This window comes from Epinephelus moara, chromosome 18 (assembly GCF_006386435.1).
Source record: "Epinephelus moara isolate mb chromosome 18, YSFRI_EMoa_1.0, whole genome shotgun sequence".
Taxonomy (NCBI): domain Eukaryota; kingdom Metazoa; phylum Chordata; class Actinopteri; order Perciformes; family Serranidae; genus Epinephelus; species Epinephelus moara.
The window spans coordinates 32,383,964-32,403,745 of record NC_065523.1 but is presented as its reverse complement, the minus strand read 5'-3'; the positions used below and the strand labels follow the sequence as shown (position 1 = coordinate 32,403,745).

Genomic DNA, 19,782 nt, shown 5'->3' with positions numbered 1-19,782 from the left:
TTAATGGGTCAAGGAACCATAGTGCTGCTGCATGTTTTGGAGGGTCCATCAAAGATTGGCCAAGAGAGAGGAAAGCTGCATCAACTGCTGGTCCTCGGTTACATTTGAAGCCTTATTCACATGGACTCCACCTTCAACTTCACTGTAAGGTAATTTTCTAATGTGCTTACGTTTCGCTCTTTGACTCAGCCTTACACACCCCACCTGCCATTGAGTTAAAGGAACAGTGTGTAAGATGTAGGGGGATTTAGTGGCCTCTAGCGGTGAGGTTTGCACATTGCAACTAGCTGAAACTTCTCCCAGTTAGAATTCCTTCAGTATTTATTGTTCAGGAATTATCTGCAGAGGTCTCTTCCTCTCCAGAACAAACGGGTCAGGCGATTTAAACTGATAAAAACACTGAATAAAACAGTTTCACGTTACTAATCAATGTTTCTTCGACACTGTTTGGCATGTTGGAGATAGGCCACTAGCCCAGCACCTGCAAATGTGTGCTCACCTTTTTCCTCGGTTAATTTAAGATTGGGACGTTCAGGAGGTTTTAACTGGGAGCCGAATTATCAACAGAGGTTTTTTTCCTCTCCAAAACAAACACACTTGGTGATTTAAACCGGTAAAAACACTGATTAAAGTAATTTTTCTGACATGCTCATCTTGGAGAGGCTGCTTACTATGGTGGCTGGTATGAAAATATGAATGGCGCTGTCTCGAACAAGTGTAACGAAAACACAACAATTCCTATTTTTAAGAAAACATACCTGTGATATTATATTAAATTTCCGCCAATATATCCCCCTAAATCCTACACACTGGACCTTTAAGTAATTACCACCTGATAAACGGGTCAGCAGAGAAGACAGAGGGGACTGTGGAGATTTGTAATCGTATTTTCTTTCAGGATCTGTCAGCATCTCTCTGTCTCTTCCCTCCCTTTACTATAAATAACAACTCAAACATAGAATGGAGCCAAACTACACATGCACTGTCATCATGGCTGTGGGAATAACTTGAAAACAACTCACTCCCTGAAGAGAATAAAACAAAAGAGTTACCTCACTCTCTTGTGAATGTAAGCCTCTACTAGTCCTAGTGTACACAATGCAGTGTCATTTGGTCCACAGTGTTCCTGATGGTAGAAACAAGGTAGAATATTTCGACTAGTGCAGAGATACAGTGCAGTCTTTACCTTTGTGAAGGGTGCTTTTGAGCACATATCTTTGTGTGCTACTAGCTTTTGATTTGGACACTTGAGAGCGGTCATCTGTCACCATAGCAACACTGAGTTTAGCCGAGGGCAAAATGCAGAGGAAAGGATCAGTCTGTTTTTCGCAGACGTGAAGTGAAATTCTTTTAATGCTTTGTTTGATTTTCAGGGAGTCGGTGTGTGTGGTGTGAAAGGTGCCGGTGCTTCGTCACGCAGAGACAAAGCTCTTTACATTTGACTTATTATATTGAACATTGAATTAGTCTGTAAGTGAATTATAACGATAATACGGCGCAGGTGGCGTTACACTGCAGAACTGAGGCTGTGAATTTGACCTAAGAGGCTGAAACGTGAGGTGTTCACACTTGATTCAGGTCACAGGTCACCACACTGGTTGTCTCAACACTACATTCCCAGTGTTTCCAGTTATTTGAGCCTGTGTATTGATGATTGACTCTAGGGGGAGCCAGTCTCTTATCAGTTTCACACACCGGTTTGGTTCCTCGACATTTGTTGGTAGGCACCCCTCTCCCCCCCCTCCTCTTCTCCTCCTCTCTCTCTCTCTCTCTCTCTCTCTCTCTCTCTATCTCTCTCACACTCTTTCAATGAATACTAATGCAGCGAGTGGGCCCACCTCCCTTCCTCCCATCTTTTTCGCAGGGATGGGCGGGAGAGGGGAGACAGAGCAATTCCAGCTCAGTATCCTTCCTCATGAGGCAGGCAGTGCTTGACTAGCAGCAGCCCCAATGCCTTTTTTTTCCTCCCACTGAGCAATACTGGTGATACTGTGCTGTGCGTTGCTGCTGCAACAATGTCTAACCTGTGTGAGTGGCACCAGATATTAGACCAGAGTTGAGAGAAAGGACATCTGTGCCTGCTTTTTTTGTCATCTGGATGGGAAGTCTTTTTTGGGAGGAGAGACAGAAGAAAGCAGAAGGCAGCCGGGGAAGGGGAACAACTGGCAACAGCCAATCCCCCCTTCCACACATAGACTGGAGACAACGGAGGCCACTGGAGTATTTGCTTTTATCTTTCGTTTTTTGTTCTTTTTTTTCCTCATCGCGCTGCTGGGAGGTGCTTTACCTTTTCATTTGCTTGCTCTCTCGGTCCTCTGTCTTCTCATCTATTTCGCCATTTACCTGGTCAACAATTTCTTCTATTTATGAGCCAGACAAGGAGGGACAGAGAGAGGCAGAGAGACAGAGAAAAAGAGAAAGAGAAAGAGGAGGGGGATTTTTTTTTGCCCCCTTTTATTCTCTTTTTTTGTCCCCCTTCATTCATTCTTGCTTCCCTCTCCATTGCTATCACTTCCAGCCTTTTCTATCCCTGTGCAGCCCACGCTCCCTCCTCCCTTCACCGCCTCCCTCCTCCTCCTCCTCCTCCTCCTCCTCCCCCTCCCCCCCCCACCACTCCACTCACTGTCCACCCGTAACTTTGGCTACTTTTTTGACTCCACCAGTGTTTTAATTTCCTTACTTTAAAAACCTCTCATAGAGACATTTTAATTGGCTTGCTTGTATTTTCTATTTATGCCTTTTTCACTTTTGTACCTTTTCCTATTTCCTACCCCCCTTCTCTTTTTTCCTCCTACCATCCTATGCATCTTTTTTGGGCGATTCTTAATTCTAACCATAGGTAGGTCTATTTAGTGTTTAGTGTCTGTCTCAAAGTCTTTGTTCCTTTTCTGTGTATGCAAGGTGTTTTGTGTGGGGTGCACATACATCACACACACACACACACACACACACACATACACTGGCCTACAATCTAATTGGTATACCATGTCTCCCCTCCCATCCGGCTCTCAGCTGATTGTTGCCTCATGCCATGTCATCCTCACCTCACTATCCCCTTGCATACTATAATCTGTGTTATATTACTTTTTTCTTGTGTTCTCCTCAAACCAAAACCACAGTGACTCATCAAGCAAGCACCTTTTCCAGCTGTCATCACGGAAACCACATTTTTTGACTGCATCGTCTCTATGTTGTTGCACAAAAAGTCTGTCCTTCCATTAAAAAACGTCTGAAACGCCCCTTTATCACACGCCCTCACATGTCCTTTTTCTGTTTGCCTCCATGCACATTGAGAATCCGAATTCCACTTTCATCCCGTAGAGGAAACGTACAGTGTTGTCAAGCCGAGGTGCGTCTAAGTTTCCTCGCCTCATGTTTATCAGGTGAAGGTCAAACTGAGCGAAGGCCTAATTCATGAGCGACAATGCGCCGTTGTTGCAAAGCGCATTTGTAAGCCAGCGCTCGTCCGTTCTGTCGGGGTGTCATCTGTGTTTATACACTCCTCTGCCTCCTTTTTCCTCTGCCCTCTTTTCCTCTCTCTCTCGTCTCCCTCTCTCTCTGTCCCCTATCTTTCTGAACTGACTCTCATTCTCGCAGACAGACACACACAAGCACTCAAAGAGAATGGACTAGGAAAATACTGGCTTTTATCATCCAGAGGAATTTTTTCCCCCTCTTTTTTTCCTCCACCATAATTTTCACTTTTTTCCACTCACTTTGCTTCATGCTTTAACCTCTTTAATCACCTTTTTCTCCCCCTCGTGCATCTCTTTTTCTCCATCATTTCCACCCTCCCGCCCCCTCTGAATCGATCCACTCATTGATTTATTTGTTGTTCCATTTTGTCTTTTCATTCGCCGTCCAAAAAGTGTCATGTCCTACCACTCACACGTCATTGACTTGCTTGCATCAGAGAGGAGTCGCTGTTTATTTTGCATTTTGGTGACGTAATTTTTGCAATTCATCACCTCGGTTACTTCCATTTTATTGAAACACAAGGGGCAGATTATTCATGAATAATCGTTTTGCATTTTGGAAAAAGCAGAAGATAGGATGGCTCGAAAGAATTAAGCCGACTGCAAAGTAACTGAATAATTTGGTGTGTGTGTGTGTGTGTGTGTGTGTGTGCCTTTGTGTGGTGTGTGAGCTACAGGGAGGCACAGCAATAGACAGATGCATAGCAAAGTGAAGCAAACCACACAACTCATTTCCTTGTCCATCTCCTTTTTTTGTTATATTTCCACTTTTTTCCTGAAGGAGATTTAACGCCTCTCCTCTACATTACATGAAGATTATGGGAAGTGGGACTCTTGAGCAGCCGTCACCATGATAAAGGCACTCTGGATATAGCTGTTTTCCTGTGGAATTACCCTTTAAATCCTGGATTTGATTCCAAATGAAAAAAAAAAATTAACAGTTATTAAAACTGTCCTAAATTCTGGACTCTTTTTTTTTTAAACTTTTTTTTTTGTAATGGACTGAAGCTGATTTCAATATTTCTTTTTCGACTATTGAATCTTAATGGGATTTCACTAACGCGGATTAAAGACTCAAGCAACATCTTTGTCTATTAGTCGATGTAATAGCCATGATTCTTGCCATTTCTCCAGCCTACAAAATCCATTAGGTTTAATAATTCTTAATGTTAAGGGTTAAATAGGTGAGTACGGTGCTTTGAATCCACACATGCTATTGCTGTTGCATGTTTCGGATGATGATTAATGGATGTAGATACTCATTTTAATATTTTTTTGCATGTGTGTGTGTGTGGGTGTGCATACGCGTGTGTACTGTATGAGGGTTAGGTAGAATTTAAATGGATTTATTGGCGGATTATCAGAGATCAGTAATTTCCCCTCACACTTCATTTATCCTTTGTAGTTTTCTCCCCATGAGCCTTTGATTGTCCTCAGATTCAGGTGAAATAAAACCACATGTGCACACTCAGATCTGATCATGTAAGAATGTACTTAACATGTCGAAATCAATCTCCATACTCCGCACTTGGTTTTGTACTTATTAGCCACACTCCAGCTGATGGAGTGGCCACTTCTGCCTATCAAATAATCTGCTCAGTGCTGCTCTGCACTCTTATTTAAAGCCGAGGAGCGTGTGTGTGTTTGCACGAGAGGAATATAAAGGCAGATCAATAAAGTAATCTACATGGAGAGATAGACTACTTTGCCCTTTTCTCAACGCAATTATTTTTATCTGCTGTTATTTCAAAGAAACACAAAGTGCTCCACAGTGGGAGAATGACAGTACATCACCTAGTGGAGTGTGTTGGAATGAAATCTTGAGTCTGCAGCAAAATGCAATTCACACCCACTCTGTCTCTTTCTCTCTCTCACACACACACACACATGCAGACACTTTTTCCATCTATCCATCATAGGTGCATTGACGATTGACCCCTTTTCTCTGATTAACTTTCCCATCATTTGGCTGACAGCGGTTTGGATTTACACAGCATGTGTGTGTGTGTGTGCACGCTGCACAGTCAAGGTTAGGACTGCGTACCAGTGGAACCCATCTGGGACCTGCTCTCATAACCCGGGACCATTACCCATTCTGCTCCATGCTCTTGGCACACATGTGACCCCCGTAGCCTATCTACAGATGGGCACTTAAGCCCAGGTAGTGTGTCAAAGCTGTCACAGCTGCCGCGCTGCAAAATGGACGTGTCGGGTGCAAACTCAGCCTTTGACATGTGGCTCGCTGTCGCCTTTTTTACTGTAATGATCATAAGAATAGGGTTTTTATGAACAGGTGAAACTCGCTTTCGCTGTAATGTTCCTGGACAATGTGGAAGAGGGAGGCAGGAGCAAAATGGGCGGTGATGTGAGCGTTATGTCCCACTTAGCGGGAAAATTGTAGTTGATCTCAGCCGATCTGATTATTGTTATGCAAAGGATTAAGTTTGAACCGATCCTTTGGAGCGTAGCTTGGTGGTAGAGTGAGCAATTTCCATCCGAATGAATAGTTTGGAAGATGGTTGCGCATCACTGCCATGCAAATGTAAGGGGGATTTGTTGGCGGGACACGTGGCTTTTTGTCAAGGTCTGGGTTTTATTTGGGATCACGAGCCCTCTTGTCACAAAGACGAGAATGTATTTTTCAGCTTTCTCCCAGTGGCGTTATATTTTGCTAAATTAACGTTCCTGCCAAAAGTCACATCGTAGTCGGTGTTTTACACAGTTTGTTCTTTAGTTTAAAAGTGTACCCTAATCCTAAATGAATAATGTTTGTGTAAATATGGCCACCAAATTTTTATTGAACAATAAATCAGCTGTATTTGGTAACCGGGGGCCCCATATTTCAAACTTCCTGTCAATTTTTAGTGTTTGAAAACAGCTTGATGCCAGAAGCTTACGTGGAAAAAAGAAGTCTGCCAAAAGTCTCCAAACAGAGCTTAAGAGATTTCATAGGCACCGTGTTTGCAGTCGTCATTGATAAACAGGCCAGGAGAGGAGACAGCAGGGGCTAAGGAGATTCATAATCCTATCCCCTCTTCCTACTGATTCTCTCTCTGTCTCTCCTTCTCCCCATGTGCTATCTAATGAGACGACAATACAGCTCCTGTGTCTGGCTCTGAGCGCTGCATCTGCCTTAATGAAACCAGCAATAACCCTCTATTAGATATCTTATCTTCAAAATAGCTTCCACTCTTGTGCCATCCAGGGATTGCTGTGTTCTGGAGCAGCGCTGCGTGTTCATCAGAAGCCTAAAGTGTGTAAAGGGTGGTAGTTAGTTAAAACTCGGATTTGTGTGCCGCTGCATGATGACCTCGTCCATCATCTTGTTAAACGAGCGGATCAGTCTGAGCTCCGTCTAACTTTGAGCAGTGTGTGTCTGACTCCCGTTCAGCCATTAAGAGTACGAGCAGCGGAGCCTATGTGGGGCGACTTAAAAAGTACGATTTTTATTGGCAGCATATTCACTTCAAGCGAGCGGAATATGGGTCATGATCTGATATAAAAAGGCTATTCAATAATTCATCGGAGCTGATTAAGAGGACTTGTATCGACGCAGACACTGTCCATGAGAAGGGATGGGAGTACACAGAGAGGCAACACCGAGGCCCCTGTTTGTGGGATTAGTGGAAGCTAAGAAACAAGCTGAAACATGGGCGTTTCGACTGAGCAGCGTAGGCCTCCTTTGATGTTTTAATCTACTGTATGTTCGCCCCTTCTGTTTCATGTGTCGCATGTACATGTGACGTCTGTGATTACACGTTGCTGCAAGTGTGTCCATGTTGTGTGAGTTTGTGTGAGGGCCCATCAATTTATTAAATATGGAGAGTACAATCTGTTACCCCGCAGAGACTGGTTTATTATTCATCGACATATTTCAATTAATCATTAATTTACCTAAAGTATGGCCCCACACTCTGCCCTTCAATTTGGGGTGTGCTCATGGTATATGAGTTGTGTATAATCTGGATTAATAGGAGCTATTTATTATTCTTCTGATCTGCTGTAGTTGGGCGGTTGTTGGGGGATGAAGGCAGAGACAATTTAGTACTACAGTACATTTGGAGGGGATGTATTATTTATCATACTGGGCTGGATTCTCCTAAAATCAGACTGTTTCATCCCCTGCACAAACACACACATGCATGCACACACACACAGTTCACTAAAGGGAGTTGTGAGATGCATTCAAACAAATTAAGGAGAGAGACGCATTGTTTTTATAGAGCAGAAATAGCCTTCACAGTGGATTTGGATTGTAAACAGTAATACAGAGAGCCGTATTCAGATCGAGCAGCGCATTTGAAATTGCTCTCATTTAATCGTCACTTATTAATTCTAAGGGGAGCAGGTCAGAGGTTGCATGCCGTGCCAGAGCGCAGCATGGCGTTATTAGAGTCTAACTCACTGTGACCTGCCTCTAACCCTCTGTCCTCCCTGTTCCCTTTGCAATAACAGACTGGCGGACGTCAGAAAAACAAGCGACGCCAAACATCTCTTCGGAGGAGCGAAGGAGAAAACAGAAGTGAAGCTGCTCCTGTGGAGTACAATTACCTCGAAATTGCTGCTTTACCTTCTTGACCTGTCGAGGATTTTACCTAAAACTGCTGTGAGTCCCCCCCGCCCGGCCGCCTTGTTCGCAATCAACACTGGGAGGATTATGATGTGGAGGGGAGATAAATGCTCTGCAACGTCGCCTCATTTTTAAAACCTCACCTCTCTATTCATGAACATCTGTATTTGCTTCAACAAACCCCACACAGCTAATGAGGTGTCCTGGTAGAGAGGTGTAATTTAATTAATCATGAAGACTAAAACCCATTTATTTTATAAAGTGCAGCTGGTTAAAGCAAATAAACCTGCTGGTGGAGTGACACCTGAAATGATAAATTTCAGGGAGCGCTTTACTTGTTTTGTTGTGTTTAGAGCCTTTTTAAAACAGTTTTTTTGATAATATTTGTGCTCTTTTTTCTGCATTAACAGTCAGAAATGAAAATGATGCTGATTTCATCTCCTGTGATCGCTGATTGCACAGTCAGAGAGACAAACTGTTATAACAGAAACTCAAACTAAGAATGTTTTTAAGAGACAGTTCACCCCCAAATCAAAAATACATATTTTTCCTCTTACCTGTAGTGCTATTTATCAGTCTAGATTGTTTAGGTGTGAGCTGCTGAGTGTTGGAGATATCAGCCATAGAGATGCCTTCTCTCCAATGTAATGGAACTAGATGGCACTCAGCTTGTGGTGCTCAAAGCGCCCAAAAAAATTTTTTTTTAAAAACTTAACAGCAATGTCTTTTTCCAGAAATCATGACCCGGTTACTGAAGATAATCCACAGAACTATTTTCTTTCTACCAAACTACATCCGCCAAATGTAACACCACACAGAAGGAAGTGTGCGTCTACCGGCTCTTCCAGGATTTTGTGGCCTGAAAGGCCTGATTTCACAGCAGCATTTTTAAAATATTGTGATGCATGTTGCATTGTTTATAGCTGTGGTTCCCAGTTGGTCCAGTCATAGGGTCCAGATTGCCCTTAGTCATCAGTTCAAGGTCCACAAAGTTGAATTTATTCAGCGTCACACTTGCGTTTGGCCATGTTGTTGAGCTAGTTTGCTGTCTCTGTAAAGTAGCTGTCTGTCTGTTTTTTTTACAAACTGGACTCATTAGCGAGTCACTTGCGGTCGGGTCAGAATGGACCTGCGACCCACTTTTGAACTGCGACCCACCAGTTGGGAACCACAGGTTTATAGGGTTGTATTGCATAGAAATTATGAGCAAAAATAGTTGTGATGCTGTCTTGGATTTGGAGCCTGTTATTATGAATATTTCCCACAGAATTAAAATCTATTTGTAATGATGGTGTTGCGGTGGCAGCAACAGATGATCGCCTGTTGCTGATGTCAGTGCAGCGCAAAAGGACCGTCTTCGTGAGCTGCTGTCCTCCTGCTCTCTGTGCTTAGCATGAGCAAACACAGCAGCAGCGGTTAACATCCGACATTGAGCGGTTAAACGGTCCCAACAAAGTTATACCAACACTGAAGCAGCCCTACTCTGTCATTTAATCTGTTAATAACTGTTAGGCAAAGTTAGCTGTGTGCTGCTAACAGTTAGCCCTGTCACTGTGTGGCTAACTTTGTCCCAGGCACGAAGCTCACACTTCTGCAGCAGTAGTCTCATAAACAGAGACAGAGAGCAAGAGCAGGACAAGAAGGAGCTGAACGAATCAATACGCTGCGAACAGCTCTACAGTGAAATGAGATTTTATCTGTTTTAAATAGTCAAGTTTGTGGTAAAGTTGCGATGACTGGATGAAATTGCAAGGTCGTGCAGAATTCACATTAATTGGCTGAGTTTGTGTCAATTGTCTGGAGGAGCTGATCTACTGCAAGCTCACCACTGAGCTAGCTAACGTTACAGCTCAGATGGCATTCATGCATGCTTCCTTCTGTATGGTGGTACGGTTGGCGGGTATAGTTCGGTAGAAAGAAAACAGTCCTTACATGAAAGGTCTGTGGATTATCTTGAGTAACCAGGTTGGTATTTCTGGAAAGAGACATTGCTGTTGAGTTTTTAACATGTATTCTTTTGGCGCTTTGAGCACCACAAGCAAAGTACCATCTAGTTCCATTATATTGGAGAGAAGGCAGACATCTGTGCAGCATACACATACACATATCTCCAACACTCAGCAACTCACACCGAAACAGTCTAGACTGATAAATAGCACCACAGGTAAGAAAAAAAAAATGTATTTTAGATTTTGGGATGAACTGTCCCTTTAAGAAACAATAGCAGCTCCCAATCAATAATCATGTTGTCTTGTGTCTTGTTTTTGATTGTAGTTCAGCCTCCCTCAGTCTGAGGCTATGAGAGGGAGAGAGGAGTCCCAGGCCGCACCATCATGCTACTTCTGAGATGCCGGGATGAGACTTTGGCTGGCAAAACACAAGGTAAGACAATATTGATGCATGAGGCATCTCTACAACTCGAGCTGTTCTTGGTTTTCTCGCCTTGTCCCTGAAGGGAACCGCCGAAACACCCCGTTTTATCTCACCTGTGTGTGTGTTTGTTTGTGCGTCTGCAGCTTCCCTTAGCGTGCGCCTCTCCTGCAGCTCAGTGATGGATGGTCTGAAACTTCTAAAGGCCTTTTTCACTTTGTATCTCACGCCAGGTTTGCTTGAGGGTCAGGATAATGGTTCAAGGTGGAGCCTACAGATGAATGGTTTAATCCCAGGTTTTTAGCACAGTGTGCACTTTGATCAGTGGCATGCCTCAGCGCGTGGACGTTCAACCCCGACCCAGCCCCTATCGACTATCGGCTTAATTTGCATGGCTCTACAGGCATTGATCAGGCAATTAAAGGATTTGTTGAGTGAGATTTTGTGTCAGGGGCGTGTGACCATTTAGACGTGTTTCTGTTCACGCTCTGTATGAAGGAGGGAGGAAGACTGTTTACTGTGATAAGATAAAAGAACACATAATTCTCTCTCCATCCCAGGACCAAGTTACACAGAGCAAATTTATTTGCCACAGGGGCCTGTGAGAGGCCATTATCATATCAGCACATACCATCGTTTTCTCATACATTCATCTCCTCGTTCCTCACTGCTAAGCTTTTTTTCCTTTTAATTGCTCTTAAGTTCTCTCACCTTTCTCCCTCCTGTCCTTTCTTTTCTTCCCGTGCACTATTAATCAGCCGTGACGTTTAAGAGGCTGAGCCTCGGTGCAGAGGGGCAAGGTTGAGGAACTAAATTTCTTCCTGTTTCTTTTTTGATGGGAGGCACTGGTTGTTGTGGTATGTGGGGGCGATGGACTGTGTGTGAGCACACTACAAATGCTGCCATTACACACTCACTCCTATTACTTTAAGCTGCCGCCTTAGCCAGCAGCAGAGCGACAGTGCAGCCTCGTAATGAAGTGCCTCGGCCTTCCGTCGTTAGCTGAAAGTCACACGGCTGTCTCGGCTAACGCTGACGCTGCACATTGCCTACTATTGCCTGACGTCATAAACCATTACCATATAGATGAATTAACTACGGTGTTGAATCTCATTAACAGCGCCGCCCCACCTTCTTTGAACAGAATTCATACTTACAGTTACAGATTATCAGTCCGTTCGGCTTATTATTCAAGTCCAACACACTTCCTGCTCTTACATAAACTGTTTAGAAAAAGCAGCGGTTGGAATAATGGTTAAAATGAGCACATATTAGAATAATAATGCCTCATGAGTTTTTTAAAAGCTTTATCTCTAATCCTTGTGTACCTAACCTAAATGGGATTTTGGCCCCTCATTATGTCCCCACCACTCAGTGCCATTAATTAAGTGCAGCGTGGCTCATTTTTCAGTCAAATCCAATTAACAGCAGACTTTTATTTAGACTCTGAAAGCCCGTGTCATCACTCACATCCAGTGCACACACACACTATATCGAGGCTACAATCTTTGATGTGTGAAATAAAGTATGAAATATTTTCGGATCACCTTTCTCCTACCCTACAGAATGTAATTAACGGCAGATTTCTGTATCGGAGCGTAACAGTGAGATAAATGAGCACCTCCTGGGTATATCTGTCTTCCTCCTGTAGTGTTTTTTGTGAGTCTGGTGTTGCATTCTTCTGCTGAATAGGCCAGTATGTTTATGTGCTTATTTTGGGAGAATATTTATAACTGACATCATTCTTCTTTTCATGCCTTTTGTTCATGGAAAGGGTGTGGAGAGAGGAAGTTTTTTTTTCTTCCTTCGACTGTGTATTTCTAAATTAGAGCAAATTCAAGAGCCAGGGAGTTAGGAGGCTTTTGACGAAGAGAAGGACAGGAGAAAATAAACAAGTAGAGGAAGACAAGAGAGGAAGTGTTTTTGGTAGTTGTTTCTGGGGAGAGGATAGGAAGAGTGCAGCTGTGGGTTTTCTCAGGAAGACAATGGCTTGTGATGTTCCTGTGCTGCTGTCTATTCTGTTTTGTCACCATGTGCAAAAATTACACAACGCTGTGTGGGCATATCTCATTTATTCAATAACTCGGTCCTATTCAAAGAAACTTTTCAGGCACGGCAAACTCGCTCCGTCACGTTTCTCTTTGTAATGAATTCCAATCACACTGTTACACCTAGGCTTCACTGATGTTCAATTATCTTGTAATTGAATAAACTTGTGAGGTACAGCAGCGAGGTGAGTGTAAGTCTCTGGCGGGTTATTTATCTCAGAGTAATGCCATCATTTAATATTAATTGAATTTGGTCCGTAAGATCACGTGTTTCAGCTTGACCTGAAAACAAAGCTAAGATCTGTGCGGTGGCATCGATTGGGTTGCAAAACAGCAGATCAATACAGCTTCACTCATCCTCGTCTCACAGCAGCGGAGCAGTAACATAAGTCACCTGGAAAACGGCCTGCAGATCCAGTCATTAGCTGAGCGCTGCACTTCCAACATTTGCTTTGGTGGCATCTGTTATTTTCTGGCAGCACCTCAGATGCTGCTGTGAGGAGGCTTCAGGTGCCGTCGGTGTTTGTGCTCCAGTTGTTGGGTAGATCTAACGCTGGAACCGTCAGGCATTTAATCGACAATCATTTTTTGATGTCGATTGATTGTTTAAGTCATTTACTATGGAAAAATGTCAACATATGATGGTTCCAGCTGTTCAGATGTGAATCTTTGCTGCTTTTTTTTCCTTATTTATGTCATTGCTAAGTGGATTTAGACTGTTGGTTGATGGCTGTATTTCTATGTTGTCTACTTTTATTTAAAAAAACCAGGGGTTAAAAATCAAGACAACTGTCCCCACCCCTCATCCCCCCATCCTCATCCTCCTTTCAGTCTTTTTTTGTGTTTGTGTTCTTCTATATTTTGGCTAATTGGCAGCATGAAAAGTATGCAGAATTAGATATTAGCACTTCCTGCCAACAGGAAGTGCTAATATCTAATTCTGCATACTTGGATGGATGTAGAGACAACTATTACTGCATTATTTTGAGACTGACGATAACTTGAAAATATGATGATTCTCAGGCGCATTATAGAGTTATAAGAAGCATCTTTTTTTCTATGATTTTTTGATTGAGTTTATGGATGTTTTATTTGCGTTTTTAAAACCCGGTCTCACTCACAACTCAGATGCCAGGTTAGTGGCCCTCTGCTGCAGATAGTGATGCACAGAGGCATCCTTTAGTGGCATATTTGTATGAGATGCACCGGGTGATGGCATTTTTTGTTGCTCCGTGCAACTGCTGAGCAACAAAGTCTGCATAGGGAGGTCGGCGATGGATGGGTCAAACAAACTCAGGACTTTTACCCTGGACACTGCTGTTTGTGTCGTGTGTGAACCCAAAAGTAATCAAAACATAGTGTGCTAGTATGTGTAGCATACTACACTAGTAACATATGTTACATGACGTTACTTTACGTTACATTACTTTTTTTCTGAACCAAGCCATGTGCTTTTGTTGCCTAAACCTCCGGAAGTTAGCCGAAAAGCAGTGTTTTTTTTTACCTACGTTCTAAGTTTATTTTGAAAGAGACTGAATGCATTTTACGGGCAGAAACTGCGCATTTCCTGTGACAACATAAGTTTATTTTAAAAAGACACAGTGCATGTAAAGAGTGTAAATTGGCACGTCATCCCTCAACATCTAAAACTGACACAGGAGAGTTACCTAGAGCGTCATAGTTTGACGTGCAGGGCCACTGACCAAGCGTTGGTATTTGATGAGTTGGAAGTGAGAATGTGTTGATTTTTATGGATTGACATAATGGTATCCTTGCAAAGTGTTGGTCACACTGAATTTAAAATATGTGTTTTGTGTTTGGGTGTTCAGATTTATATGATTAATGATTCCAAGACAAGTAGATTTTTTTTTTAATACAAATTGTGGGCCAAACTCCTACCATCCTTCTCTTTCATCTCACGCAGTATGTTTGACTCACATCTCTCCCTCTACACCTCCCCTTCAACTCTCCCAGTTTGAAAATCTCTGGAATAAACAAATAATGGCTTCCTTATGAAAATACAGATTAATCAATCACAAAAATTACTTTTAGTTGCAGCCTTTGATAGATTTATGTGTGTTTTTGTCTGTGTCTATATATAGTGTGTGTGTTTTAGTGTGTTATTTTATATGTTTGTACTTGTGTGTGCATTTCACTGTTGTTTCTGTAGATATATATGTATTCACATATCTGCCCAACTCTTGAGGCAAAGCTAGCGCAGGTATGTGAGCAGCTGTCTGGAAGAGCAGCTCTGCGCCCGGCTTCAGCTGACTTGTTGTTTTCTGGCCTCACCTAGAGGTTGTGTTGTTGAAGCGGGTGAATGATTTGTTTTGGTGTGTGTGTGTTTGTGTGTACGCCACAGGTCAGCATCTTTACGCAGCCATGATCGACAGGAAACACTTGTGCTCATGCCTAGAGGACTAACAATGCAGTGAGTGTCAGAGGGTTTCGCTGTATAGTCGACAGAAGGGATGATTGCACCTGAATGATAAACCAAACACATTCTTTATTAGTATACTGTAGCAGTACAGTTTGAAGGGCAGGGAGACAGTGAAGTTCACACAATGCCGGGGCTCACAACAAAACAGAAAACCTTTGTTTCACTTTAAAAACTTGTAATATTGTGTTATTCGGTTGTAGCACACATTGATGTAGGTTTTACATAATGCTCTACAACTTAGAGCAGCTTGGAGTTGTCATCATTGATTTAAGGGCAACTCCTCTGATCCAGCTTTAATTTGGAATAATAACACCTGTGTCATAGTAAGTGATTAATGCTATACTTACAGAATTTGATCAATGTCTTGTTGTGCAGAAGCTGCAACTAAGTAATGCCGTTTAAACTTCTTTTTCTTCATCTCCGCTCCATAAGCTACGTTTTTCTTTCCCATTATGAAAGCTGTGCCGGACAATAAATCAGTCTATACCAGAGAAGGGATTACTTTTCCCCGATACGGCCTTCTACCAGGAGTGAGCTACGCCCTCCCCTTGCTGTAAGATTGGATGGCGGTGCATCATAAGCGTAGCCACACACACACACACAAAAGAATCTCTAAAAGCCTGTTTGTGATGTTGCAAAGATGAAATGGTCAAGCATGGGCAGTGACCCTCAACCATACCTGAGTGCACTCCAGAGTTGGAGATCACCTGGACACGAGGCAGCGTCTTCCGGCCCTGCTGCTGTTGAAATGTCATAACTAATGCTCATCTTGCTTCAGTTGCCTCAGCAAAGCAAGGCCTGCTCTGCCCTGGCTGCCGCCTCGCAGGCTCTCAGCCTCAGTCTGTCCTAAAGCCTCCCGCAGCCTTTTACTGTGACTCTGTTTGCCAGTAGATAATATTAAGAGTTATTGATTGCGCTGTGTTAAGGAAAAATGCCTGCCAGGAGTTTAGCAGAAGAACTCCCAATGGGGAGCTAATGCCTCTCTGAGGGACCTCATCCACGTACTGTCAAAATCTGTGATAGGTGGCAACCAGGCTGCAGAGGGAGAGAGAAACAGAGAAAGAGGGGGCTGGATGAGGGAGAGAAAAGGTTGTATGTGCTAGTGTGTCTTGTATAGAACAGGAAGATGCTGTATTACTTCCAACCAGGCAGACAGACAAAAGGAAACGAGGGGGAGATTGCGATGTGAGCTATTGTAAGGGATACAAACATAATAGGTTTGTCAAAGTCTGCCTGATTAAACTCGATGCACCTGGAGACGATGCAGCTCTCATGCAGCCGTTTAACCTCTTCTGTGTGCTCAGTCGATTGTTCCCGTTTGCATCTCAGATTGATTCCCGAAAGCGAGAACCGGAGTTTGAGAAGTATTGAAAACGCTGTAAGTGCTCCGACTGTTCAATTGTGAAAACTCCCGACAAACATCGACAAGAGATTTCGTCCTCATGGATTAATTATGGATCGATTTCCACACACTGTCACTTGTGTTGCTGATGAAGAAAGTATAGATTGGTCTTATGGCCGAAGTGTGGCACTGCGTCAGATATTTTTCATGATATCTCAGTCATGGCCGGTAGGATTTTGATAAAACTTGGCCCAAAGATACAGCTCAGTCATGTTAAGATGTAGTGTGACAGTTGCAGGTCACGTTAATATGACACGTGTTCCACATTTGGATATGGGACTGTATGATTTTGGGCTACAGCACATTCATTGTTGCCTTGTTTTGTTGATTTTCAACTATTTCCAGTATTTTCAGTAATGCAGACTTGTGTCATGGAAACAAAAACATCACATTTTTGGGACACGATTATGACTTCTGCTAAGGCCTGGGTATGGGCATTCGACATCTTTGAAGGTATTGACCAAAGCCATGTAGTATGGAAACTCCTCCAGTCAAACAATACCTGCTTTTCGATCCTTTTTGTACCCAGATCCAGAAACAATGACTAGTTGTATGGTTTTGCTTGCAGCCAACCACCAATTAAGCCAATTACCAATCAAGCTTTCTTCAATTTAGGCTATGATACCAATGCCTTTATTGGTATTAAAATGTCTTGAAACAATCTTTCATAAGTCCTAAAAATGCTAAAATTGGTAACATCTGTTTTGAAAAAATAATTTACCGAATACCTCTTGCATAACTAGATGACACAGAGAAGTGAAAGTTCAATAAAAATGATCTATTTAGCCAAGATTTTGCAGCATAGAAACCCTGTACAAAGCGATGCATACAAGGCTCTGTGTATTTTATGCAAAAAGTTTAAAAAGCTTGGCACGATGGAAATCAAGGCCATTGAATCCTCCATGCAGAGTGAGAAACAAAAATCACCAAGAACACCTGCCAACCAAGCACCATGTAATTCCTTGTCTTGTTCTACCCTTGTCCCCACCACGCAACATTTGGGCAAAATTTGTCCCCAACCCTAATAATTAAATTTTTAAGTTGGTCTTAAATTTTATTCTGATCGGCATTTAAAAAGTCTGAAAAGTGTTATATCTTACTGGCCTTGAGCCGTAGGAATCCCAGACTGGCCCACAATCGCAGCAGCTACAACTCGTACAGTCTGTGGTGTAGTGAAATCCTGCGTGGTGTATTTGATGGAATTGGCAGTTCAACATGCTGAGATGCCACCCAGATGTTTGAAAGTATGGCTATACTACACGCCTGTAGCGTCTGAGACATTTTCCACAACCTATTGCTTCCATTCACATGATGGGTATCGAATTAAGTAGAATAAAAAGGTATTACACGAAGTACTCTCCTGGTATCGTTATCACTTAAAGGGTACTGGTCAGGGGTCGCGTTTTTTACAACAATGACCGGAAAATCTGAAGGCCGTCGGTCATTTTGACAGGTTGTAATTATCACCCCTGCCCACTTGGTGGCAGAGTGCACAGTCAGTGGTTTAAGTGGCTGCCGTTTTCACACTGCAGAGAAAAAGTCATTCATCTGCTTCATGTAGCGTTGTTGACATAACGCACCTGACACACCGGACGCGGAACCGAAGCGCAGCGCCCAGCAGCGGAGGCAGTTTTCAATCAGCGCCCATGTTAACCTATCTGACTGTCCACACAGGCCGCTGAGCAGAGCGGAGCGCCCGCGGAGGCAGTGTTCAGTTCGGCGTCTGGTCTATTTTTCACGCGAGCTGCGAGTGCTTCTGTCAAGCTGGATAGAGCGGATCGTACCAAACAGGAAGTCGGACACAGAAAAGATGAGAGAATCCGGCCAATTTTCAAAATAAAATAACAACACACACTGAGGAACGTGAGGAGAAAATACGTTTATAATTTAAAAAAACACAACAGTGCATAACGGAACACATTTTTCAGTACCCTATTCACTTCATTACAATTTTAATTTTGTGTCACCGAGCCTACAGACATAACTAGGCTACATAACACCCTGGACACACCGGATGCGTTAGTGCTGTCCGGTGTGTCCAGGGCGAAGCCTAATGGCACGGGTGTGTGGATGTCTGTTCATCTTTTCGTTCATATCCTTATTAATGCACACTTTATAACTTGCTTGTTGGATTTATTATAAACGAACGAATGAAAACTAAATGTCTTTAAATATCTTTATTATCATTTAAAAACGAAAATTAAAATGACCGTTAAAAATAGATTATGACTGGATTTTTATGACCCTGTCGGTCAAAATGACCGGCGACGAAAAAGTCTAGCGCAATGTCTGGTACTGGTAATTAATTTTTTTAAACAAAGCCTTACGCCTGGTCTCGTGTCAGAATAGAGAGCCTAGCCAACTTGTGCTTTCTGTTTGAGGTACGGCAGAGGAAAGCCGCCCGGCTAGCCGAGACATCTTTGTTTTCTAACCTTTTAAAGGTGCTAAACACTTCGGACTCTTGTTTCTGCAGCGCTGTCAGAGGCGTGCTCTTTGTGGTAGCATACACAAACAGAATAACAAGCGAATCAGTGCATGCTTGTTTCTAATACTGTTGGTATCTCATGACAACAGCTTGCCAATTAATTTACCATGAGCGGAGATGGGGTGTTGGTGGGTGACGAGTGCAGTAAGGGAAAAGATGAGAACAGAGAGAGCATTGACATGGGTGTGCGAGAGGGGTACTTTTGGGGGGGTTGAGCCCTGGGTGTAAGTGACTGTGTGTGTGGGAGGGTGATGGGGTGGAGTGTAAATAACGCCAGTGCTTTGAGGAGGACTTGATGTTAAATTAAGCCTCAGCCCGCAAATGTGCCACCTCGAAAGATAAGACAATTAGAACACGCTCACACAGCCAGACCCTGATGGCACCCTCATTAAGGATGTGTGTGTGTGTGTGTGTGTGTGTGTGTGTGTGTGAGAGAGAGAGAGATTGGAGGTGAGTACTTTGAAACTCTCTTATTGAATAGTTGTTGATCAATGACTTACTAGGCTTGCCAGCAGGGGCGGAGCCAGCCATTGTAACCATTGAATGCTCAGCCCAAACCTATGGGGGCCTCACCTGCTCTCCTGTGGAGATTTTTTTCCTATTTACAGCAGCTACATGCACTTTTTTAAGCCATTTTAGATAATAGATTACATAAAATCTGCACATCATCTGTGAAAAGCCATACATTGGATTACCGTAAATTTATTATGTGGATGTGTTCTGTACACACAACATCTATTGCACGTCTGGCCGTCCTGGAAGAGGGGAGTTGGTGAGTTTTTCCTTGTGAGGGACCAAGGACAGAGGGATGTCGTATGCTGTAAAGCCCTCTGAGGCAAATTGTGATTTGTGATATTGGGCTTTATAAATAAAATTGAATTGAATTGAATAATAGTCGCCTAAAAAATTCATCCTGTAGAGTAGTTTTGTATGTAATCGTTCTCCAACTGTCTTCATCATTCTGAAACCAAAACACAACAAATGTTGAAGA

At 42.9% G+C, this 19,782-nt stretch overlaps 2 protein-coding genes across 2 annotated transcripts in view; one reads left to right on the top strand and one right to left on the bottom strand.

Moving 5' to 3' along the window:
* Nucleotides 1–5,563, bottom strand: part of LOC126406167 (meiosis inhibitor protein 1) — a 26,656-nt gene extending 21,093 nt beyond the window's left edge. The window contains exon 1 of the mRNA XM_050070344.1: nucleotides 5,521–5,563. Within this exon, the coding sequence (XP_049926301.1) occupies nucleotides 5,521–5,563 (43 nt within the window). The remainder of the gene's footprint in view (nucleotides 1–5,520) is intronic.
* Nucleotides 1,927–19,782, top strand: part of LOC126405365 (glutamate receptor ionotropic, NMDA 2B-like) — a 205,327-nt gene continuing 187,471 nt past the window's right edge. Inside the window, exons 1-3 of the mRNA XM_050069073.1 lie at nucleotides 1,927–2,839; nucleotides 7,932–8,082; nucleotides 10,321–10,428. Coding sequence (XP_049925030.1) covers nucleotides 10,402–10,428 — 27 coding nt within the window. The 5' untranslated portion in view covers nucleotides 1,927–2,839; nucleotides 7,932–8,082; nucleotides 10,321–10,401. The remainder of the gene's footprint in view (nucleotides 2,840–7,931; nucleotides 8,083–10,320; nucleotides 10,429–19,782) is intronic.